This window comes from Athene noctua, chromosome 2 (assembly GCF_965140245.1).
Source record: "Athene noctua chromosome 2, bAthNoc1.hap1.1, whole genome shotgun sequence".
Lineage (NCBI taxonomy): Eukaryota > Metazoa > Chordata > Aves > Strigiformes > Strigidae > Athene > Athene noctua.
The window spans coordinates 155,540,959-155,566,913 of record NC_134038.1 but is presented as its reverse complement, the minus strand read 5'-3'; the positions used below and the strand labels follow the sequence as shown (position 1 = coordinate 155,566,913).

General features: G+C 40.1%; 1 protein-coding gene across 1 annotated transcript in view; it reads right to left on the bottom strand.

The window, feature by feature from the left end:
• Nucleotides 1-25,955, bottom strand: part of ELMO1 (engulfment and cell motility 1) — a 306,139-nt gene that overhangs the window by 216,222 nt on the left and 63,962 nt on the right. The window contains exons 6-7 of the mRNA XM_074900796.1: nucleotides 14,556-14,606; nucleotides 4,747-4,916 (exon numbers count right to left, since the gene is read on the bottom strand). Coding sequence (XP_074756897.1) covers nucleotides 4,747-4,916; nucleotides 14,556-14,606 — 221 coding nt within the window. The remainder of the gene's footprint in view (nucleotides 1-4,746; nucleotides 4,917-14,555; nucleotides 14,607-25,955) is intronic.

Genomic DNA, 25,955 nt, shown 5'->3' with positions numbered 1-25,955 from the left:
TAGGTCACCCAAGCCATAAAAATAAACATGAAACCAGCTTTTTTTGCTTATTTTTCTTCAGTTAATAAGAGACGCATAGCGTGTTCTAGAAGCAAGAGCGAGCCTGAAGGAAAAACAAAGATAAGCCATCTCAATCAACAGGGTAGACATGCATGTGGACAGTTTCTAAGACACGTTGCATCTCTGCTGATATGTTCATATTGACAAGAAGCATTCTCAGCTTCATGAGGGCCCCATGCACCCTACAATCTGCCTACCACCAACCCCTATGGCTTTGTGCCAGCACACACCATGTCTACAGTTCATTTGCTCCACACAGCAGGCAGTCAGGGAGATCTGGCCCAATTTATTTTAACTACACATAGTATTAAAACCACTTTTGAAAACATATGCAAAATTTTAAAAAGCCTCTCGATTTCTTATTTTTCAATTAACAGCAACAAACTGGAAAGGCTATTCTCTAATGCATTCTAATTTTCTTCAATATTCAGCAATATAACATATGAAAAATTAACTAGGAAACACTGTTACTTCTTGTCCACTTTTTATATTGCTACTTATTCTTCTTTTTATATTACTACTTCTTATTCTATACTATTTATTACCAGCAAAATGAAGCAGAGGTAACTAGAAATCCAGGGATTTACATTCTCTTACTCTGGTCACTGTACTTTTATAGTCATCAGCTTCACTGAAATAATGAATAAGTAGCACAATAAATAAAGTCACCTATAAATAAAGCATAGGCCTCTTCCTCAGTGAATATTATATAAAAAGCTGGAGTCTTGCTTTCCAGAGGCTGCCCACTAAAACTTAATTACACACTCAAATTATAACTTAAGAGCTGCCCCTAACATGAGTTCCACGTGCAAAGAAAACCTCAGAGCAACCTTATATTGAGCATGACGGCACTTTTAATGAGCACTGTCTGCCCCTTTGGGGAAAATAGAGAATAAAGCTTGAATTAACAAAATTTATCGATTTCTAGCACAGCTGCACCACACCATGAACAGAGGCACCACTCAGCCTGGGTTTACTGATGCAGGGCAGTCCTCAGCTGCATTAACCCCTGGGCAGCTGGGAAAGCACACAGAGGGGCTCCCCGCAGAGCTGCGGCAGCCACCCCATGGGGTATATGTCCCATCTCCTCTGATCCCCTCAGTCCCCTGTCTCTGGGGTGCGATACAAGAGCAGACACAGCCACTCTCAGGCTATTTCACAACATGACTGCTCTCAGGTTGTGGCTCAATGACACACCTAGGCAACGCAATGGTCTGTTGCCACAAAGACAGGCCTTTTCTGCATCCACTCATGCCCACTTCCTCTCTTGCTTCTTCAAGTCCCAAAATGAGCAGAAAACCAACTCAGTAAAACAGAAGTGGGTACTTTGCAACCGAGTTAAAAAGACAGATTGGCTTTCTGAAACATCCATACACCAGAACCAGCTCCAGGAAGGAAGCAGAACTGGGCTGGAGACCAGGGGTTAACACACAAGGAATGGGAGAAGAGGGCAGGGAGCTGGACCATCTCTTAGGAGCACCAAGCCATTAGGGTTCTCTCAGCTGTATGGTTAAGTCATAGCCTCATTCAAGCAAGGCTGGCTCAACAACAGTAACTCAAAGGTGGGTAAGAGAACTCCACAATGAAGATACACCTTAAAGGTATCTTTACAAAATACACTGACTTCTAAAGCTGGGCCATCAAAGTTTCTGCCCTTCCCCGAAATGTCTGGCTGTTCTTTCCTTCTCTAATACATTGGCACTACAAAGAGGGGGAAGTAAGTGTTTGGGTAGGTCCACCTATGGACACTAAAACGATCAGAGTTAAAAATGCCACTGGGGAAAAGGAAGTGGCAGGTACCGGCACAGGGAAAAGGAGGGAGAGGAACTTTTTGGTTTGAAGGATTTTGATGACCTGGTCAGCAGCACAGCCCACACGGCTACACTGCTGAGGGGGCACAGCCCAGGGTGGGAACTAATGGCAAGGAAGCCTTCAGCTTGCTTTGCCTGTTCAGCAAGCATCTCACGAGACCTTTTATTAGCAGTACTGCAGAGCATCCAATCGAAAACAGGAATAGAGAACGTCAGAGGACAACTGACTGACTCCAGTTGCTTTTCCTGGAGAGCCTAGGGCATTCAAATGGCTTGAAAGCCCAGGGCATTCAAATAGCTGGCTGTCCTTGTCCCACTCTAAACTCCATATATTATCCTTCTTCACCTTCCACACACATCTTGTTCACTTACAGGCTATTTTAGGAAGCTGTTTTGTTGTAACAATAAATCCAAAAAAACAAACCAAACAAAAACCTGCTTTTTCTGAGAAAGTAGTTTGTCTGTTGGCTTAGTGTGCTGAAATAGCAATGAGTGACAGACCCTGAAGTGGGAGGACAGGATCAATAGCTTGAAGTCGGACAAGAAAGGAAAGCAGCAGCATCATGGCAGAGGTTTAGGCTGTTAAGTCTGTGTATATTAGGATTTTCTCCTTTTATTAAATCTCAAGTTCTACTAAATATGCACTTATCCATCAGTGATGCACAGTATAAAAGCAAAAGGCAATGTACAGCGTAGCACAGATGTCCTTGCTTTGTAACTCCCTTCGCAAAACCAGACTTGGAAAAACCCAACCTGCAGACCCCCTCGGAAGCTGCAGAACATCTAGGCTGCTGAACACAGGAAAGACTGCAGTGAGTACTGAGAGTTCATCAACATGTGAAGCTGCTGGAAACTCTTACAGTCTGAGTCTTTCTTCAATGCTCAAACTAGATAGTGTTTCTCCCCACAGGCGGAAACAGTGATGAATAGATCAGACAGGTAGATCAATCAGTGCATCTTTGGTCATACATTACACTAGCGAAAAAGAAAAATCTGAAATCCCTCCAAATGTAAGCCACTTAAAAAAAAAAAAAAAAAAGCAGCAGCTATATACTCTGCTCATATGTCCAGTCTACAAGCCTGCTGTGTGGTTTGAAAACTTATACCCTCAGGCAGAAATTACTACTAGGGTGTAATTTGCTGAGCAGTTCTTTCAACAGTGCTGCTGGCTTAAGTAGTTTCCCTCCCAAATAGTTATTTTTAATCCAGACCAGTCTGCTACAGCTTGGCCCACCCCACAGCTACGAAACAGTAGTACAAACACATCTGAAGGGTGATGAGGGCACTTGCTTTAGCCTTGATGCAGCTAAAAGAAATGCTTGTATAAAACGTGAATGTTCCCTGTCTGTTTCAATAGAAAATAAAGTCCTTCAGTTTAAATACCTTCTGCAGTGAAGTTAAACCATTTAACTTAAATAAATTAATGACAAACTACAGAGGCAGCAACTTCTAATTTGCTTATGTTCTGATCTTCATAGGCACATGTGAGCCTTCCTGTTCAGTATATTTTTTAATTAGTACAGCAACTGTGTGCATGTTTACATCAGCTTAAACCTGTCTTTGCTTTAAAGTTAATTTGGTCCCCAAACAACAAATATTATATGAATATAAATCAAGTTGAAAAATTTTTTAACTAGAATCATTTTTTTGTATTTTTTTTTAAAGTAGCATAGTATGTGCCACAGACCACATCACTGCAAAAAATAAACACCATAGCCCCAAAACACTGAAGATGAAACCATGAGCTATTGGGAATCTAGTATATAGCTGGAGTTTGGCAGTAGAGATTCAAAGTTCCATAAACCATTGACCACATAATAGGCAGGGATCAGTGACAGCACACTTTTACATTTCCCAAACTAAGACTACTAGCTTCTAAAAGCACTTAATTTTTCTGTGGAAAATCCCCAGTGTATCTTGTGTGGGACCATCAGAGACAATTTGTGTTCCATTCCAAAGCCCACTTACTACTTCTGCTTTACCCCCTAAAAGTATTTTACTTTCTCAAATCCAAGGGAATACAAGCCCATTCATGAGGGGATTTAGACTGATTTCAGCAACTGACTTCTGAAGTCTGGTCCACAGGATTGAACTCTCCAAGTAAATAAGAAAGCTACTTTCCGAGCATTTTCTTTCTTCCTTTCAGGAAAGGGTGTAGGTATTGCTGATTTCTTCATGTGTAGTAGAGGTTGACACTGACTATAAAGCACTAAAAGTCTTACTTGAAAGCAATAACCTACTTGATATAGTAACTGTTAGAACATTAATTTAATAGTGCAACAATCCAGTTAATAATTTTCTGTAGAAACCTCCACTCGGGACTATGGTCTTGAATTTCACCAACAGTGAAAACTGGTAAAATGTCCTGGTAAAGAATAAATGTGTTTTCAGAGGTCAGCTTTCAATTTCACATCAAAAAGCCACTGTCATTTGAAAAGCCCCAGCCAGAATTAAAACAATAAAAATGGAAATGAAGTAAACACTGGGTTTTACTCCACATGTTCTCAGTAACACGAAATTTAAAACACAGTTTTCAGATGACATCGCTTAAATATCAGCCTTTAAATATACTATCAATAATTTAACTAAATTCCAATGGTCATAGAAGAAACTAGGACCAGAGTCTCCCCAAAACTTTATGGCACAGATGGTACTTCTGATTTCCTACTTTGCTCACCCCCAATCCCCACCAGACCACTGTTAGGGGAAATTAAAAAAACTCATTGATAATGGATATACAGCAGCCCAGAACCCTTCAGATGTTTTATTTCATATAAACTTAGAAGCTGTATATAGAAATACTTCAGGCACTCAGAGAGTGAGCATGAAAGCACTCCATACGGGAGGAACGTCAGAATTTAAGCAGTATACTTACTCTGTGCCACTTTCAACCATTTGCGTTAGGAGGGAAATGCCATCTAGGTTAATAAATTCTTGGGCAAATGTAACATCCCGTGAGTAGTTGGCTAAGTCTTTCAGTGCTTCTAACTTTGCATCCATACTAGAAGACTGGATCCTCTCATGGAGCTGCTGTGCGTTTTGAGCCTAAGAGAGAAACGAAACATACAAAACAAAAACGAGAAAAAAAGCTTTCGTTACAATAAAATGTTAGCTCAAGCAGGAGCAATGGCCATGTTTAATATTAATGATACTTAACACCTGCATGTTCAGAAATTATTAAGTAGTTCCTATATAGATATACACTTTTACAAAAGTATATTACCCAAGTATTACTCCATTATTACCTATGACTATTTGGATTGTTGCAGAATCATTAGCTGAGCAATGGACAGATATCTCACTGTCTCAGGCAAGATGTAAGCATTACAGGAAACAGCCTTTGGCTTGAAGACCTTATGTGTCACATCAATAAACGTAGAAATCAAAATAAAACAAATTACATCAGATAATCTCAGTATCAAGTTTTTTACCTGTCAACGCTTACTCAGTTTATGCACTTCCCATGACCTTTAACAATGAACATCATTTACTGTCCTTATCAGGTTATATCAGTACAGGCCAACTTTGGGCCTTCTGATCCTTCCTCCCTTACAGGGAGCACAGGAATATTTACTGCCCACAAGATACTACGATATTATCATTCATACATCTTTATGCAAGATCAATATCTACATATATTAGGCTATTCTGCCCCTTAATGCTTCAAATACAGGATGAAACAGTGAAACCAAAAATGAACACTGATAATAAAAAGGGATATTTAAATAATGCATATTAAATTGTCTCTCTCTTTAGTCATACAAATACATTAAAATACATCTCACGTTTTCAATTTGATGCTTTCACTTACCTGAACACAATACCCAAAAGCTTCAGTTAATAACTAGTTAGCCAATACTTTTCTTCGAAAAATATTCCTCCTCACTATACTTGGAAAATCCAATTTCCTAAAATTCACTTCTTACCTGCACCAAATGAAAGGTGAATGAGAAGCTATGTGTCATTAGGAAACCAAATTAATGGTAAATTCTGCTGAGAGTTATTTTCCCTGAGATTATGCTTATTTTTTCTCAGCTGGAGAAGAAACAGAAGAAAAGGCTGTGCTGACAGACAATTCTTTTTCTGTTCAAGTAATGAATATACTCTTTACAGAGATGGTCATGTCTGCAGATCAAGATTCTGAGATAGTAGACATTTTTAGTGCAAGTGGGCATTTAAACAGGGAACACAGGAAAAAAACACTATCGTGTTGTTACAGATATAGCTTCACAAACATTAATAAATTAAATGCCCCAATATCCTCCAAGATCATCAAGGTTTGTTACTTCCCATTTTTACAAAGAAAAATTAATGCATGGTCTCCAATCAGCTTTTGGCCAGAACCTATATGGTGAGTAGCATGTACGGAGAGGAAATATCTCCTAGTTAGTATGACTGTGGTTAACATCTTCAGTTAAGACAGCATTGAAAAGAAACAGAGTATCTTTAGTCCTGAGTTTTTTCTATGCTTTAAGTACTGGGCAGTGCAGCCACAGCAGCTACATTATCTTAGAAGGCAGAATTCTGTCATCCAATAGGTCTTTCTGCCACCCTAAGTACCTACTCAACCAGCAGGTTTGAATTGTAATAGGGAAACAACAGCTTATACAGTCTCTCTGTAATAGCTATGCCTGTCTAAATGGTACTAAAAGAATATTCTCTCAAACCTAACCAGCTGGTAGGCTAAATCATTTGCAAAAGCCTATGAAGGAAATAAAAATAAATCCCACTAACTTCCAAATTCCAGAATAACCAGAGAATACTTCCTCCAACCCTTTCCCTTCATCAGAGCAGGTGAAGGAAGTTTTGCTGAAGTATTCTTGTATAATCAGCTACAAAAATTCAGAGAAACCACTATTACCCGAACCAGAAGTTCAACAGCCAGGTCTCGCCTCACCAAACAACCTTCTTCACTGAGCTGTTTCTATAATACTCTAGACTCCCCACTGTAACAACTCAGGAAGACTCAGAGATGCAAAGTATCCTCAAAACATTATTCTTTCTCAGAATACATGCAACGTCTGAATTCCTGCCCACCTCAGAAAAGAAACACTTCAGAAAATCTTCAGTACCACCACAGCAGCTGCATTCCTCTGACTTTGGAAATGGTTGTTCAGATTTAACCCTAAACTCATTAAAGTCTGTGCACATTCCTTCTTCCACCTGCCATGGCTCTGGGAAGTTACCACCCCCTCACTATCTGCCTGCTGAAGGATAAAGTTCTTCCAGGTTTCCATGGGAAGTGGGTCCTCTGAAATCTCCTGGACTCATTGAAAATGAAACAAATAGGAAAGAGGAACAAAACATCTTGTTCAGTGCGACTGAGCAGCTCAGGAGAGCTGCTCAACCAGGAAGTCTGAGTGGGCAGAACTTGGGCAGCGGAGCTGTGGCCACACACATGGGGACTTGTAATCACCTGTGTAGCACAGTAGCAAGCAAGAAAGAACATCTAAGTAGAGCCAGGAGAACATCCCCCTCCAAACTCTTTCACACCACACCTACAACTGCTGTGTAAACAATGCCTCATCTTCATACGCATTAACAACAGATTATTAATGGTCAAGTTCACCCTTCCTCTTGAGGAGATTCCTGCCCTCAGCATAAACACCTCAGGCTGGTAAACTGCTGCTACCATCCAGTTAGACTTCCATTACACAAGTCAATACTGGGAATGGAAAGAGCTAACCATACTTCTCACCAAAATGGAGAACACCAGTACAGGGATGTGCGTTAACAGCCTCACCTACATCTCAGAGCAGCACCACGAGTGGAACCAACCTACTGAGAGATACATTAATCCTCTTTCCTCTGAAGTCTGCGAGAGCTTTGAAATTCACCACATTAAACCCAAAATATAATCTTAGATCAGAGACAGCTTGGTCCCCTCTACAGAGAACAAAAATCTATAAAGCAATGTCTCTCTGATACAAAAGTGGTTCAGCCCTGTTTTAAGCACATAAAAGAGAGCCTACTAACATCATAGGCTTTATCTGACTATGCCAATGCTAATGCCCCATCAGCAAAGTTTCTACACAGCTGTAGTGTTCTTACATTAAACAAGTTTTACAAGACACTGCATCCAACCAACCTTGCTCCTTCTACTATTGGAAGAGAAAAGAACTGATAAATGGCAGAGCAGATCTTGATTAAATGAGTAAACAACTATTTGTCTCAGCAAGAATGCTGGTATGTGTCTCACTGGAAACATGGCCAAAAGTAATGTTGGCTGTTGTCATCGCAAGTGCCTGATGGGTGAAAATATTGCTTCAGTAATACCATGCAGTTCTCACAAGCCTCCTAGTTCTTGTTGCCATAGCACTCATACATGCTTATGGAATGTACAGCTCACTTATGACTGCATTAAAAAATGAAACCCAGATGAAATATGCTCTGAGTGCTTACCAGGGAGTTATTTTAATGATTTACAATCCATCAGTGGATGGACAGAGAGCACAGCTCATTAAAGCAACAGCAGAGCTAGCTGCCATGTCTCTGCTCTTACTGAAATATCATTCAGGTAAGAATAAATAAATATATAAAACTTGCCCACCTGAGAACCGTTATGAGGGAATTAACAGAAACACAGCTGTTCAAGTAAATGAAAGACAGCATTAACTGCTCTCCTGTTTAGAAAGGAAGGAAGACGGAAGCTTGTAAAACGTGTGCTGTTGAAGCCCCAGCATTTCAAAAGGCTGTCAAGAGGCATACACTGCATGTCTAGTCTTAAATGACTTGCTCCAAGGACAGGTTGCCCTTAGGGAGTAGCAGTGCTTAAAAGGAGCAGCTTGATGAGATTGTCAGCTTAAAAAGAAAACTAATGACCTAAATCCAAGATGTGACTTGCTTAGAGACTCAAATAGCCATTTGGAGGTTAGGAATCCCAAGATCATCCTAACAAGGGATTCTACTGATAAAATTGTAATTTCTTTGCTGACGAGTACTTTGTGCAAACTTAGAAAGCAGCTTATTACCCAGATGTATGCAGAGTTTCTGTACAGAATACAAAATACAGTGAGCAAGGACAGGAAGGAGAACACAGATTCCAAATGCAACCACTATCAAACATTCATGTGCTACAGAAGAAATTTGGACCACTGATTTAAATTGCTTTTTTGCCATTATGTAATCAGCTTTCTTCTTTATACTTTACAAAAAGCAAATAAAATAAAATACGAGTTTTGGTCTTCCCTGTAGATTAATTAGTCACATTAGTTAACATTCTGCTAGAAGAAGAGCATACAGACCATCAGTAACTACTAAATACAGTTTTGTACTAACTAAACAGGTGCATTTCTGTGGTTTAATTTAAATCACTCAATGTTGAAATACCATGGTGGTTTAAACTGCTGCCTTTTTCTGGCTTGTTACTGCCACTTCACCTACAACTGCATATACGTCAGAAAGCAATGGGGGAGTGGATATGTTACATAATCGTCATTATACACAAACCAGATTCAACAGACCCAGCAAGGCTGACTAGCATCTGATGCCAGGTAAGCAATGAGATTCAATTTTTTTTCCTTAAATATAATAATTGTTAACTTTTTTACATTAATACTCAAGCACAATTTCTACATCTAAAGCCCTGTAGAAACGTAATACACAGAGCAGTCCTACACAATCACTACACACAATTAAGGAGGCAGAAACAGGGAAATGGTCACGTCTAGAGTCATGTACTAAATCAACAATAAAAGCATTACAGATGCATAACCATACGTATTATGCAAATATGCCTAAAATAGTTTTATGCAATCAGCCACTTATGAATGTTTGAGAAGAAATTTTTCCTCTTGTTGCATTTTGAAACAATCCTTTTTGCTTACTATTCAAAATATGCTTTTGGAAACCTTAAAACATGAGACTAAATCTTTATCTGTAAAAAGACAAAAAACGAATTCCACTTCCCAAATCTTCCTCTTGTACTATGAGCAGACAAATCTAAAAGTGGCTCACTGACTTCCATGGTCAGTGCTTCTGGCATGAGGTTCAGTAATTGCGGAAGTAATAACTAATTTACCATTACATGATAAACATAATCACAATCATAGGCTAGACCTGCAAATATTTATGCATTTACTGAACTCCAAGAACATTTAGATAGCTGAGCACATATTAAAGCAACTGTAGATCAAAGATCATAGACCAGATACCCAAACTTTTACTCAACCATATAGGATTCAGATGTGTAAGTAGAAATTGGTTAAAAACCCCTCTACACTTGTCTGTGTAGATCACATAAAAATCAAAACCCACATTGTTCACATCTGTAAAAGCATTCAGGAAAAACACTATAATGACTATAACCCCTATTTACATGATTGTTCATGCTAGAAATGCAAATACAGCTGCCTACAACAACGGACAGTTTTGAGAACTCAACCAATCTCCAACTAGAGGATCAAAGAAAAACAGGCAACAAAAGCAAATGATCAGGCACCATGAATACCACATAAGAAAAGGCTACCTATTGACTCAGCATGTAAGGTATATAGTTCATGAGCAAGGCATGTTATTTAAGTGCCCAAAAGCTACTTTCAAATAAACAGCGAGTGCTCATATAACGTTCCGTTTGAAAAGCATTAAATTTTAAAAAAAGAGGCCAGTTCCTTCAGTTCAATTTTCCCAGTATTTTAGCATCCTCTCAAAATGATTAGTCACTTGAACGAGGATTTGCAGGATCTGATCAAAGGAATCCTGCAGTTACACCAAAAGGTTGGCCTCCACTTGCTGCATTGCAGGACACAACTGTCCTTTTGAAACAGTCTCACTCTCGGGAGCAATTACAGCTCATTTATTTATACACCTCCCCACCATCCACAGGAATAGGGGTATCACAAAACAATAGCGATCTGGCATTTCAACTGTCACTTATGTTCAAATACAGAGAAATGTTGCATAAGAAATTTTTGATGAGTCCCTTCAGAAATGTTAATGGACAAAGGGGGAAAACAGGTCACAGAAAACTGCAAAAACACACAATAGCACAAAGAATTGTTAAGAAAGATGATAGGAGAGGTTAAAAATAAATAAGAAAGATGATATAGGAACAAAGATAATATGAGAGAAATTCAATCTGTACTCAAGTTACCTAGGAAACAGAGCGTCTGTGTGGTGAGTGGTTTATAGAGGAAAAAAATAGCATTGTTTAGAAAAAACAGCCTTTCAGAGAATCACACAAACTTAGCAAACAGACCTACGGAAACAAAGAGGCAGTTCAAATTCCCAACAGGCCTAACGACTGGCGTTTGCAAAGTTTTAACTCAAAGAAGTTTAAAATAGACACATAGTAAATCTCTGAAGGCAAGCATTTATAATGGATTCAGCAGCACACCATAACTGCAGTTTTGCCCTTGAAATATTCACAATGATTTTCTGAAGAAGGTCCCTATATATGCACACAAAATAATCTAAATTTGAGATTTAAAAAGAATAAGTATTTAACATTTAGATTTGGGGAGTTTGATTTCAAATCCTTATTTTTAAAAAGCCAACCCAAAAATGCTGATTTACTACTTCCAGATAAAACTACCTTCCCCCCCCCCCCCCCATTTTTAGTCTTTAATAGTACCTGCTCTGTGTACATGAGCAATATGTAATTTGAGGCCAATGACAACAGAACTCAAAAAGATCCATATTCTCGTCCTTCTCACCCAGTTTCCAAAGATTCATGGTATGCAACTGTGAATGGGTATAGCCAGACTACTGGCTGTCATGGCAGTATGTTGCATTAAAATTAAGAACTAGAAAAGCATTTTAAATTCATGCAGTCTTCAGAACTGGTCAAAACGATTCCTCTCAACTTTTCAAGGAAAAAAAGTTTCCTCAAATGGCTTGTGAAGTTCAGGACAGTTTTATGTTTTTCCCACAATAACCAGTAAGTAGGCAGCTCAGGCCTCTCTGGAACTACATGGACACCTCCCAGACACTGCATAATCCGTACATGGCTCCTCCTAATTTCTCTCAATATTCCTCTACTTTTCTAATTCCCCCACCTCTTCAAAAAGCATTTTTAGTATGATTTTTTTTCTGGGGGGGACGGAAAGATAGTTTCAGCTTTATATGGATGTAGGATAGAGAAGAAAAACAGGGGGGGAGAAAACCGAATCTTAGTATTTTCACAGGATGAGAAACACATTTCCCACCTGGCTCTAACAGCTAAGAAAGCATCTTTCCTATTTTGCAGGAGTATATCATGCAGCCTGTTCTTCACATTATCTGCTCTAACCACTGTTGCTCTCATACAGAATCTCAGAGGAAAAATGGAAACAGATGGCTTGTTAGCTCTTCAGGGTAAATGACAAGCATTGTGTGGGTCACCAGTCTAAAAACCACAGCTTGGAAGCCTTTAATCTATCTATTTTAGGTACCTCTGTGATGACCACTTCAACAGTACCTTAAAAGCAAAGATACTATTGGAGGGTGGGAACATGCAGAACTTAATTTTATGTCTATTTAAAGAATACAAATACTCTCTGACCTGCCAAAAAACAATTCAGTCATTTGAAACCTCCTTCCAAACTACCTCTCTGATTCTGGGAAAAAGTTAACAAAAACTTTTTTTAAAATATCAGAAAATTTGAAAATAAGCACTGGTTCAGGGATAAATAGCGATACTGAAGACTAGAAAAGAGACTGGCTTTCTGTTTTATACAGGATAGCTGAGTCAGTCTTAACTGCAGGCCACTGCCAGAGTGATCCATAACTTGGTAGGTAACAGGTAAATACCCCAATATCCTAAAGGACCCCTTTCTTGGTTGACTCATCTATGGCAAATCACCAAAGAAACAGAACACACAGAAGAGAATCTTTTGCAAAGTCCCACCTTCCTGCCCATAGGTATCAGCAGAAAGTACTATAAAACCAAAATTTGTCTTTTGTGTTTGTAAGTTTCATTTCCAATTGCACAAGTGATCATGAAGCCAAACAGACAGCGATTTCCACAGATCGGTCACAGCACAGCCTCTCTTCAGTTTTGTAGGGTACAACTAGTTGTGGATTTTGAGACAGGCAAAGATTCCATCAGCCACCTCATGCTGTCACTCCATGCTGTGGTTACATGGAAGAATGATGCAGTGAGTTTGGACCACATTGGTTCCTGATGAACCACAGATGTTTTGATTTCACAAGATCCCAAGTCTGAGCAGTAGATAGGCCTTTTTCAGTGGAGCAGATATTTGTTCTTAAGAAGTCTGAATGGTTAGGAGGAGCTGGTGCTGGGGGCTGTCTTGTTTGTGAGGAAATTCTACCAAATGGGGTTTACTCCATAAGCAAGTGGTTTCCCCATGTACAAGGCTGTTCTGATGACATATGGCAAGAGACTCTTGAGTCCCATAGACTCGGACAAAGCCATGGCCTTAAACTGTTGTTTATTCTTATGACTCTAAAGCTCCATATATAACAACCACTGAAAAATATGATTAAGGTTATCGGAAATCTTGTCTTTGCCCAGCTGGCTGCTGCTTAGAAGTGCTTTCTGTTAGGAAGTTACACTCCTGTAGATTAATATTGCAGTCACTTAATAAAAACCTTGAGATATCGATCTGTTTCCATATTGGCTGCTTCAATTTCCAATTATACACAAACCTGCGTACAAATTCAGTCACCTCCGAAATCTAATATAAGCCATCATCAGGTTAAGCAGACTGGGGAGGAATGGAAATGCACATGATGCCTGGAGAAGCTGGGAAGTTAGTAACAACATACACTTCCCTGTTTCTTTACTTTGAGCCCAGGTCCTACTAACTGAAAAGTGATCCATCCAAAAACGCATCTATAATCTCTGTGTGGCTTCTAGATAGAAAATTTTGCATCTTATGGCAGTAACTGGTTCAACAGAAGTCAAAAGTTAAGCCACCACAGCTCCATCTTGCCTCTTCAAATGATCTGCAGTACGGGGTGACAGAGTTCGGCCATAAGGATGCTTTGAATCTGAAGAAGCTAGAACATCACCATGAGGACGTAAACCATTTTAATGGCACACTACATTTGTCAGCAAGGAAACGGGATTTCTGCTGCCTTAGACATACATCTTCTGGGAGTAATAGTGGCTTTCAGCATGTGGCAACAGTACTGCTCAACTCAGCAGGAAAACAGGCCATTACAAGGCAACCAACAACTCTGCCGTGTGCTTTCTGAGGAGCTGGCAAGGAGACGGTGTTGAAAAAAACCCAAACCAAAAACAACCAAACAGTAAAATCTCATCATTACAGTTGCTGCTCACTCAACAGAAACACAAGAGAGCAGGAAAATTCTGACCCAAGCTGCACAGAAAAGCGTTACATGATTCAACTTCCAGCCCTTTCTCCTGGCTGTCAGCTCTGGGGCAGAAAAGGAACAACTTGAGTGAGGCTGCAATGCCAGCAGAGAAGCAGAAGTATCTTGGACATGAAACCTGTTCCCAGCACAGACCATGAGACACAAAAAACACCCAGTTGTTCCAATTCTATCACCAAACATCACTCAGAGATACCATCCCTGCCCCCCTAAGTCAAAAACAAAAAAACAAAAAACCCCAAAGATAACACACAGAGTCATCTTGTGACAGACTGCAACATTATCCTCCTTTGTGGAAAGATTGTGGGATACATTGTGGCTAAACCTTAAAAACACATACACCAGTTCACAAGATTTACTAATCAAATCTTCAGTTTGAAGGGAGAGAAGAACAGAACAGTAACTCACTGGAGATGTTGTTAATCGAAGGATCGCTCCATTTTTTATTTCATTACGATTCTGAAAGAGAAAAATCCAACAGGTTTTAATTCAAGACTCACATAAAAAGATGAAACATGCATTGAGCAGAATTCCACACTAAACTAGCACCAGTATTCCCCTGTCTGCTTGCAAAAGCTTCCCTCTTTCATATGTGAGCTAACATCTGTGCAGTATTTCCCCCACTGAGGCGTACTAACATTAGCTTCAAGAAATAGGTGGCTGTTCACAGGGTATTTAACAAATCTGAACCCTTTCAAGAATGACTTCATGTTTTTAAAAATTTAGCTTCTACTGGAAATTTCTAAATATTCCTTTGAAATATACTGTCCATGGTGTCTGGCACTGGTATTGTGCTACATAGTTGAGGAGTTTGTAAGTTTGCTGAAACATGTCATTAAACATCTGCAGGGTTTAAAATTTATCCCACTGGCTCTCCATTTTCTATAACGAGAACATGCTGACTTAAACCACTGGAAACAACCCACTGAGCTCTGCCACCACGACTTTGCATTCTCCCTCAAAGTAAAAAAAGCATCGCTGTTAGCAGTAAGTACAGTTCAAATATGCCGTAAGTCATTCTCCTTACCCGTCTGGCAGAAAGAAGTGGCATTAAACATTTTCTTTTGGTTAAGCTCACATAATGCTTTCAATTAAACTAAAGCTATGGGTAGATGAAAAAGCTGCAATGGCATAAGCTATCATGTACGTTTACAGTATCCTCACAACTTTGTGGTCACCGCCCAATGCATGGTCTTCCCTTGGGGTGAGTGTAGGGAAGCCTGCCACTGTTTCAACAAGCTGCCTCCTGTTCACCACAGGTTAAGAGAATACAGTACCTAGCACAATGAACGTACTAACAGGTACTGGCTCTGCACAGTGCTAAAACGCACACTCACAACTTCACTCATGGTTCAATGGCTTGTTCATGGGCCGATACCCTTATTTGTCAAAGGAACTGGAGGAATCCCTAACAGTTTGAGAGAGAAGAGCTAATTTTGTTCTGAAGATGACATTGGAGGCTTTCTGCAGACTGGTGTTTAACAAAACAAACAAACAAAAAAGTGTATTTCTTCTCAGGCAATTTTTCCCAAATCAATTTCATCCTTCTTGCTCCCATTCTGATACATCTCAAATCCAAAATGCTAAAGCCAGGATAAATCTTGCCTGAATCCAGGTCAAGTAGTCCAAAAATAAAACTCCAGTACATTGCCTCTTTCTTGATATCCAACTCGCCTGTGGGATTGGTTCTTGCTACCTACAAGATCGTTCTCCACCCACAAAGACTTCTTCACTCTAACTGACATAATTAAAGTGCCAGACAACACAGGGGTAGAAGGGAGAAGCTTTCTTACGACGTCTTTGCTTACATATGCAGCTAACTCATCCCAGACCTCAGCAGTCTCCTCCTTCCGGAATAGCCCCAGGGAGGCCAGCCAGCCTCTACTCAAGACAGGGGCAAAAAAGGGTGAGCAGCTAAAAACACAGTGACTGCCCTCAGCAGTAACAAAGTGCCACATTTTCTCCTCTTCTAGTGAAACAGCACCAGAACCAGCTATGTTTCATCACATCTACTGAATCTGTATGAAGTGGCAATAGTGCATTTGTGTGGTTTAATCTAAATCAGCATTGAAACAAACTCGCTTTGTGAACGCTTGTGGTGGCTTAAACTGTTACCACCTCCTGGATTTGTAGAACTGAATAAAAGTAATTGCTTTAGGACAGACAGTAAGCATAGGCTAAATCTACCTCTATCAGCAGCTTAGACTAAGGCACTGGACCTCAGCTGTGTTAGGCCAGAGTACGGGCATGAACACATACACACAGGGTTCCATCAGCTTTACTTGGAAGGCAGCAACTCCCAGCATGGAACAATATTAAAAATAGTTAGGCAGTCAGACAACACTTGAACAACTTAAACTGTACCAATCGCATTCAGAAGTGAAAGTTCCCTGATATCCTTACGAAAACGTTGGAACTAAGTAAATAGACTATTCTTAAACATAAATAAGAGCACACACAGAGCCTTATTTTTTCAGCGGCATAACTTTAAGCTTATGTTTCCTACTCTAAGTAACATGAATTACTAAATAAGATATACAAATGAGTTTGTGGTTTAAGTCACTTCATCTGAGCTACAATAAGCATCTCTGCAAACACTCTAAAGTCTATTGCAAACACGAGGTACCAGACATTGTGTGAGGAAGCTATATGGTGGTCTCAGGAGGCTCGAGGAGTTTGCTGAACAGCTGAGTACTACTCCCTCCCACCCACGGGCTCCCTTTTCTACCTCAAGTCAGCTCTGGCACCAGACAGACCTGTTTGCAGGTCAGTCTCACAATCTCACTAACCTGGCAGAAACTAGCCCCAGCAGGAAGGAGAGGAGTTTTCAGTCAGGTTAATAAAAAGAAACAAGCTCTGCAAGGACTTGTGCACCAGCACAAACCCAAGAAAGATGGTGGAACTGTCTCTCTGGGAGCAGGGAGGCAGTGGGGAGAAAGAGATGAGGGAAGAATTAGGAGGAATTATACCTTCCCATTTTGGGAGCAGTAAGCTGTCAACCACAGCCTGAATTATATTATTTCACAGTTGCTTCAGCTGAAACTATGATCCAGAGTTTGTTCAGTTACAGCAGGCTTGTCATAAAATAAAACCCTAACCCATAAAAATCTGGGCTTAACCTGATAACCTCTACAGTATTGTGCATGAAGGTTAAAAAAAATAAACCTCTAATTAAATAAGGACACTTATAGATTGCATAGATTGAATTTGCAACCAACCTATCAAGTGAAAAATACTTTGTTAAAAATACACTATTTCTCTATAGCCAGAGGAATTTAAAAAACAAGTGGAAAAAGGGAAGCTTACAACCTGGTTGAAGTTCAGATACCACATGTAGATAAACAAGAGAAGAGCTATTCTCCAGGGTGATCACATGTCAGCAGGTTATGTATAAAATAGCAGAGGAAAAAACACACAGCATACATAAAAGCATTGCTGGAAGTTTTCTTTGGGGTCTTTCTGTTTATTTATCAAGCCAAGTCTGAAGCACCAAAGCTTTCAGACTCAAGAGTTTCAATGCTTGTCAGAGCCCACAGCACACAAAGCCCAAGGACTTTTCACCATGCCTGGTCCAGAGTGAAGTGCATAAGTCTTTCCTATACTGTAAATTCAACCACTGCTATCACAAGAGATAGGCAGCTCATCTTCAACTCCTAGTTTAGACAATGGCTTAAGGAAAACTGCCCATGCCTTCTCTCTGAAAGTATTTAAAGCATCAAATCTCTAACCCAGCAGGATAGCCAAAACCTGAAAAGGGTTAGCTGTTCCCCAATAGAAAAAAAAAATCCAATTTTGTTTATCCATTCTAAATAATGGCTTAAGCGCCTACCAAGAAACAGCGTGTAAGCGTACAATTAAGCCAAGAGGATTTCCTACATTAACTGTGTGATGCAGTAGTCAGCATGCCAGTTAATTTCAATTGCAACATTTACACACAGTTAATCTGCTTAGCATTAGGGAGAGCATCCTGTGGATTTCTTTTCCAGGATAACAGAACGTCATTGCAGAAGCCTGGCTTTGGCAATCATAGTTGTAAGCACCACTGCTATTCTGGACAGGGCTCACCACCACCTATGAGGGTGGAGGGGGGCAGGCCACGGAACACAAGAACAAGACAAAAAGCAAACAAAAAACCCCTCTTCCAAGACATTTCTGATCTCTTTCTCAAGTGTACATCAGGCTTGTAGATACTGTTCATGCTGTTGATCTGTATTAGGAAACCTTATTCCTGGGCATGTGAGGGAACTAGTGAAACAGTACTATCTAAAGTGCCCCTAAAAAAACCTTAGTAACAAGAAAATAATGTTATAAATGTTACCTAGGACTAAGACAGCTGTTACATTATGGATACAAGTAAGTCTCTTTTGCAGTATATCTAGCAAGAGTCTACACCCACAAGATTATTTTGTTCTAATTGAGTAGGTAGCATTTCCAAGCATACTAGTTCACAATACTTTTCAAGCTGAGTTTTCAATCACACAGACAAGTACTATCATGAAAACACACAAACAACAAAACAGTAGGAAGCAGAGAATACCTGGACAGTTTGCCTTGTGTCCACATCTTAGGGTACTCTGACTTCCAACTCCACCAGCTTGAGCAACATGAACCTACATTATCTGCCAACAGATTCTGTTCCTTCTCAAAGCTCTGTCTTTGCTTTGCCATAGGTTACTTTGCCCAAAACACATGTAGGAGATTTGCAGCTAAAAAGCAGGCCTCAAGTATTAACAGAGTCCACCAAACCATGCAGAGGAATGAAGTATGTGAATTCGCTTTCAAAAAAATCCTATCAAAACAGTCAAGCCATTTATTCAGAGAGTTGCTGGAGAGACACTTCGGAAAACTTATCATGCAAAATTAAAGTTTATTTTGCCATGCATTTGCCTTATCTTTTTAATAATCTGTTAGACCCAGCAAAATGTCTCAAGATTCAGCTCACTGTAAATGGTTGGAATGGAATGTTTTCTTAACATATTTGAGGAAGAACTAGAAGCATTGGTTCCCATGGTTATAGCTCGCTCAGCACTATTCTTTAACCTTGATCAAACAGCTTCTTCAGACTTCTCTAACTGGGCTAAAGAATAACAGTTAAGAAACCTAAAATTCTTCATGTGTTTCTATTATTCGTAATAAAGTAGTAAATAAGTAGTAAATAAGGACAAAATGATACATAATAGAGTTAATTCCTATGTCAACAACTCAGGAAAGAGAAGCAAAGCTCTTGTTGGCAGGTCTTTAAAGCACAGATTCAGTGTGCTACAGCAGCCAGTAAACACTGGACATCATCAGAAGTGGCACTGTGAACCAGAAGGCATCATTTTGTCACAAGAACTTCATGCATCCATATGCAGGGCACTGTCTGCAGTTCTGATCTTCATGTCTTAAGGAGGACACAGTAGCCTCACGGAAAATGCAGAGAAAGGCAAGTGAAACGCTTGGGATTGAGGAGCTGCCTCACAAGGCAAGCTCTCCTCAGTTTGGAGGACCAAAGGCCACAGGAGGGGATGTAGCAGACAGGCTGAATGCAGAACTGTTGTTATCAAATCCTGCAGTATGAGAACTAGGGGGTAGAACATACCTCTTCATTCAGCAGGCAGTGAACTACTTGTGCTTGCTGTGCCAACAGGTTGTGAAAACAGGCAGTATCAGAGGGTTCAAGAAGAGATGAAACAATGTCATGACCTTTATATGGAATATTAAATGGACTAAGTGTAGATGTAGCCTCCAACACCTGTAGTACAACAAATGTCAATGCTGAGGAAGCATGAAGGGAGTGAAAGACATCATCAGACCACAAGCCTGAATGACATTTTTTACTGTTACAGCTGGAGATAAACTATGAGGTTAGATATAGCATCTGGCTAACTTGGTAGGAAATTTCTTAAATTCATTTTTAGTCACCAAAAACTTTAATAAGATGAGAGCTAAGAGATATAAGTAATTATCAACATTGTACTATTTGGCATAACAGGACTCTCCTGTTTTAAAATAAATACGGAGGCAATTAATCTTGTGATAAAATTCCTGTTCCAGGAAGCTGCTGGAAACAGGGAAGATGTCCTCTAGTTTTTCATGTTAGAATCTGATGATAGCATTTTCCTTAAAAAAACTGTGTTGGTAGTTTGGCTGAAGTTTCTAAAATGAGGAAGTTTTCTGCATGCTGTTTATCCGCCCCTATTCAAGGATTACAGGAGTTAGTAAATAAACCAAGTTACACCAGTAGTACAGTTTCATGGTAAACCTAATCCAGTGAAACTCCACAACCCACAAAAGGCACAATTTTGCACATATCCTTCTAGCATGTGGGCTCCCAACACTTTCCCTACATCAGATCTAGCAACATGCAGCAACAAACAACCACCTAATATAAAAAAAGTTACCTCTTCTTCTCCCCTTCATTCACAAAAAAGGAGGGGGAAAAAATATTTCCAGAGTTTTGTTTTGTCAGATCCATGACTTGAACCAACTCACCTTCCAGCAGTAGTTGCTAGTGAAGTGAAGAGAATGAAGCAATGGAGAGGAAAAAGAAAGCTCGACTACCTTTTTCTCCAGCAACAGTAATAACAACTTGAATGCCACTGAAACATATCCTAAGAAAAAGTCCATACTTTGCATGATTTACTCATCTTCTGGTGGAGTGATCCACAAGGACAATATTATCAGGTAGCACTTGCTCTGCAGAGCAGCAGTGGTATTACATTGTGGGCAGACATCCTTCTGACACATTGAAAGAAGTTGCACACAAGTTATTTTTAACCTGGATGAGTTCCCCAATTCAAGCAACCACACAGACACAGACAGTCGTACGAGTAACACGGAAGGGGTGGGCAGATAACAAGCCGCCCCATCATCCTCCGGTAAGTCGGAACATAAGAGCTACACACTGCAAAATAAACATCAGGAAATTACAGACTTAACTGGGCTCATACTATCATTGGTGAGATCATGTGGGGAAATCAGAACAGGGAACTGGTATAGACACAAAAAAAAACCCCTCAAATAAGGATTGTCAAGTTGAAGTCCGTTCTTTGATGCAGTTCACCCAACACATTCACCCACAGCACCACTGATGGGCCAGTGCAGAAGCAGTAGCTCCTTAAGCAGATGCTGCTACTAAGAGAAAGAGCTGAAGACCCAAGACAAGACAAGACTGTGGTTTACAGTCACTTTTGCCAAATCAAAGCACAGCTTTCTACCATAAAGTAGAGTCCCGCTTTTCAGTCTCTTTCTCATTCCTACTACTGTTTTTATGTGGCATAAACAGTTGTGTAACAGTTGATGAGTCAACAAGGGAACTACACCAGCTGAAAATTTTATCATTTTGGGGTAAAAGACAGGAATAAGCACTACAGTATAAGAAGGAAAGAGGGCCAGCTCATTTTGCAACCACCACATTTGGAACCACACAGAAACTTGTTTAAGGGGACGCCTGCAGGTGACTGTGCTTCTCTAACATGTACACCCTACTCCTACTCTCTTGCCTGCACCCTTCCTCTCAGACATAGAGGGACCATAGGTAAAACATCCCTCCTCCATTTATGACTACAGTTGGAATTTGTCAACAAACTCATTCCTCATCAAGCCAAGCCAGTTCCACGAGCAACTGAGGGACATGACAGCTCACAGCTGTTAACACAGCAAAGTTTTATTCTTCTTCCTACCCTTCCTTTAACTTCTTCCTTCTCTGCAGCCCATCCCTGGACATGATTCAAGGGTCCTGCCTCACCCTTACATCAAATCAGGCAGACTTTTTATTAAGCAAATTTAATGAATTAGTGGCACATAATGATCCCCCCCCACCTTGCTACCACCTCCAAAAATTATATAAAAAAAAAAAAAGCCAGCAGAAATGAAGTGGCAGGATCCCTTTCAGCAGTGAGTTGTGATGTCTGTTGAGCACGCCTTGTAAAAGTACCCATCCAAATAGGTTGTTCTTTAAAGTATGAAGATGGTATAGAGAGCACTCTTCTGTCAGCCAGATCTAACACTTCACAGTTTGCTATCAGCTGAACTCAAGCTGTGCCTGTGGAATATCGTACCTATCTTCAAGCGCTGTAACCATAAAGACAAACATTTTCAGAGCCTTTCCTCTCTAGTGATTACTTGTGGGGCAAAATTACAAACTAAATTCAAGAAAATAAGTATCTATACAGCTTTTAAAAAAAAACACTTGATCCATCTCATCAGCCTCAATGTGGAACTAATGGACTAAATAGAAGTCGTCATACCAAATAATTAAAAAGGAGGCAAGCAGAAGAATTAAGCTGTCCATACTGGGACCAGAAAGTGTAACAGGTTGACAGGACAGAATTCTTTTCTTTGGAAAAAAGTAGCATAAACCTAAAGTCCTACAAAATGAGTCCTAAAAACCACTGTTCTTGAAAACAGCCTGAATGAAGCAGGACTGAAAGTGATTTAGTGTATGGATACTCAAGTTTTACTTGTGTTCACTGGAGAAATATAACTAGTGCCCACTAGATTTTACTGGAGGCCACAGGGCAGTGTTACCAGCATCCATCAAGCAGGCAGGAGCACGCCCGCTCTGACTCTTTGTGCTGCCCTTATTGTTAGCAATTTCTGCAGGGCTATGCACCAAAATAGTAAGAAATTTGTGAATATGAGGGACATACCACATGTCCTATGAGTGGCAGAGAAAAGGCAAAGGACGGGCATAGTTTGGTCCAGGCTAGATCTGGACTGGAAGCTGCCATTTATGTAGTATTACTAACAAATCTATTATCAAGAATAATGTAAAATGGCAAATGAGAGGAACAGATCACTTAATAAATTTCTCCAGTTCCCAGCCTTCATTCTACTTCTCATTTTCAGCTGTTTACAAAGTACCAGCTCCTTTACTGAATCAGAAGCCTTCATTACTGAGAATGTTTACTTCCAACTCACTGAAGTTCAATTAATCAGTGAAAACAGATGAATACTAGAACTATGAAAGAAAAAACCTCCAAAAAAACCCAATCCTACAAGTGGCGCATTTCTTGTCCTGTCATTTGCATAGACTCCCACACAGGGAGCCTGTAATGACACAGGGGAATTTCACATGAATATACAATTACAGGTTGTATTCAGCAAAAAATAGGTCACAAGCAAAAGCACCTTTGAGAAAGAACAAGCACCAGGGACTGTACCCAGGTTCCCAGCTTGGGGAAGGCAGAGGCTAGAAGGATCTCCCATCTGCAAACACAGCAAAGAGCTGAGTAATGACAATGAAAGTAAGGTGGGGGCAGCTCCCTCTGCAAAACAGCACTAAAAGCCTCTCAAAATTAATGGAAGGAACTCAGTGTCTGCTCTCCACTTCATGCAATAAGCACATAAGAATGGAAGGGAAATGCAGGAGTGAGGAAAGAATGAAAAAAACATGGGGAGTTTTCAGTGGCATCAGATGTAAAAAAACAAACACAACAAATTGTGACTGAACAAAAATGGGCTGCAGTCAATACAGAGATGAGTGAAATGTCCTTACATTTAAAAGATAACGTGCAAAAAATGGCACCAGTATCATCACTGTGTGCTGAGCATAGCTTGGAGCTGGCTCACAAAGTCCCTCAGCAAGAGTGAGCCAGCTTTTTATTCCTGATAGTTGCTCAGGTGCAGGGTTAAGGAGCCACCACATTCTGCCTTCAACAGTGAAGCCAGTTTAAACACTATAATTCCCCAGTCCCACACTCCTGCAAGGCCCCCTTATTGACACTGTGGTTTAATCACACCTTCAGATGGGACAAAGACAACATTTTTGAGGCTGTACTGTAATCTGAACAGCTGCAATGATCCAGCTCCTCCCCAATCTTTTTGTTTTAAGAGACCAAGTTTGAGCTAACATTGATCCCTCCCAGACCCAGAGCTCATGGTGGGCCACACAGGCACACAAATGGATCTAGGGGAGCCAGACCTTGTCTGCAAGGCCAACGGTGAGCAGCAATAAGGGACTGGGCACACCCACCAACGTGATGCCTGAGCCACTCAGCTGTCTGTCCCTGGATTCCTAGTACTGCCAGCAGAGGAGCACAGTGGACAAATATGCAAGCTGCGGTTCGTTCAGGAACACACATAGCACACAAAATTATGCAGCCATTTTCTACTCTTCATATAGCATTTTCTATTCTAAACCTCAGCTCATCCAGGCTATAGCATTCCTCAGTTAGTACATCTGATGTATGCAAGCATCTATTCAGGTCCAGCAAAGCTGACTTTTTCATTCTTTATTATATAGTATCTAGCACAATGAGATTTTGATTCAGAAGTCAGGCTTTTACATGTTTGACCTACCATGGAAATGCCCCTCCATGATAAGTAAGGCCTTTAAAAAAAGTCTCACCTATTAATGTAATTAAAAATCAAACACCCTGCGATCAAAACACCAGGCTTAAGCTTAGGCACTATGCCTACTTGGTTTTCTTCTTCACATAACCTATTTTATTTCTCCTGTTTTGTTTCGTTTTTTAAATTACTAAAACACGTAATTAATAATTTCCACTTTCAGAGGCACAGATATAGCCAAACCAGAACCCCAGAGACAGCAGCCCAAACCGCATCTGCTGTGATAAGCCCTGTCTCTAGTAAGAACCCTGGCTGACTCAAGATGTGTTAAAAGACTGTCCTTATACTGTCTGAAGGAGTTATTGCTACTCCTGTAGAGGCATTTTTCCAAATAATACAGCCAGAAAAAAAAAAAAAAAGTAAGAGACAGAACTGCTTGGGCGTTGTTTTTATTTATGTTCGGTATAATCAGGAAATATAGGTCAGCTACAAAAGATAAAGAGTTCTGCATATGACAACCAAAACACAGATGCGCTGTTTGCCACCCAAAATCAAAAATATAATTGTAAGCCATGTGTTGACAGTCCCACATTTGTAACATTTTCACTTCAAAGTTTCTTGCTACTTTGTACAAGAATTCATTAATTGCTTTTCTTTCTGGTAACTTTAAACATGGTGATATTTTTAAAAAGGCATCTCTACCTGGAAGGCCATAAATCAGCAGTCATCCAGGCTCTGCAGAAACATGACCTACACATAATGTTTTCTGCATATGTACAGACATACAATTCGTCTTAGAGAGCAGTGAAAAACACTTACTTATTAGAATCTGTCACTGTTGCAAAAGAGCTCTGCTGATGTCCTAGCAAGAGGCAGATTAAAACAATGTGGGCTTTGACAATTAGCGTCGTAGCTTCATTGAAGTGCATGTGTTTGTCCTCATGCCTGATGTTTTTCATGTTTTAATTCAGAAAGCAACATTCTACTGTGCACAAATGAGGGAAAGTACGTAGAAGGGGTGATGGCCTATATGAGCCTCTTTATAGACACTATCCAATAAGCAGTGATAAACACTGAACAATATCTAATAAAAGTCACAGACATCTGAGTAATACTGGTGGCATTTAGAGCTCTTCTCTCTTATTTATGTGACTCAGAGTCAGACACTCTGCATATTTTCAGTAGGGAATAAACAAACTCAAAGTCCTCTCTGCAGTACAATCCAAAATGTTCTAGAAGACCATCATTTTCCAACCTTATTGCAAGTTAAAGGCAGCCAAAAGCCACCAGACTTCCTTTTATGCAGAACAGAAAAACATTTCTCTTCTCCAAAGCTGCAGGATTCTACCCACCGAAGGTGGAGATAAAGCCTGGAAGATTCCTCCAATTGTATCAGGACAAGTATCTTCAACAACTGAGTATTTCCTCAGTCCTGGCTTCTTGGAAATATTCAGTGTACAATCACCAGCTTAAAAGCCAACAGGCAAGTTCAGTTGTGTCTGGCTTATTCAAAAAATGTTGTGTCACAATTCA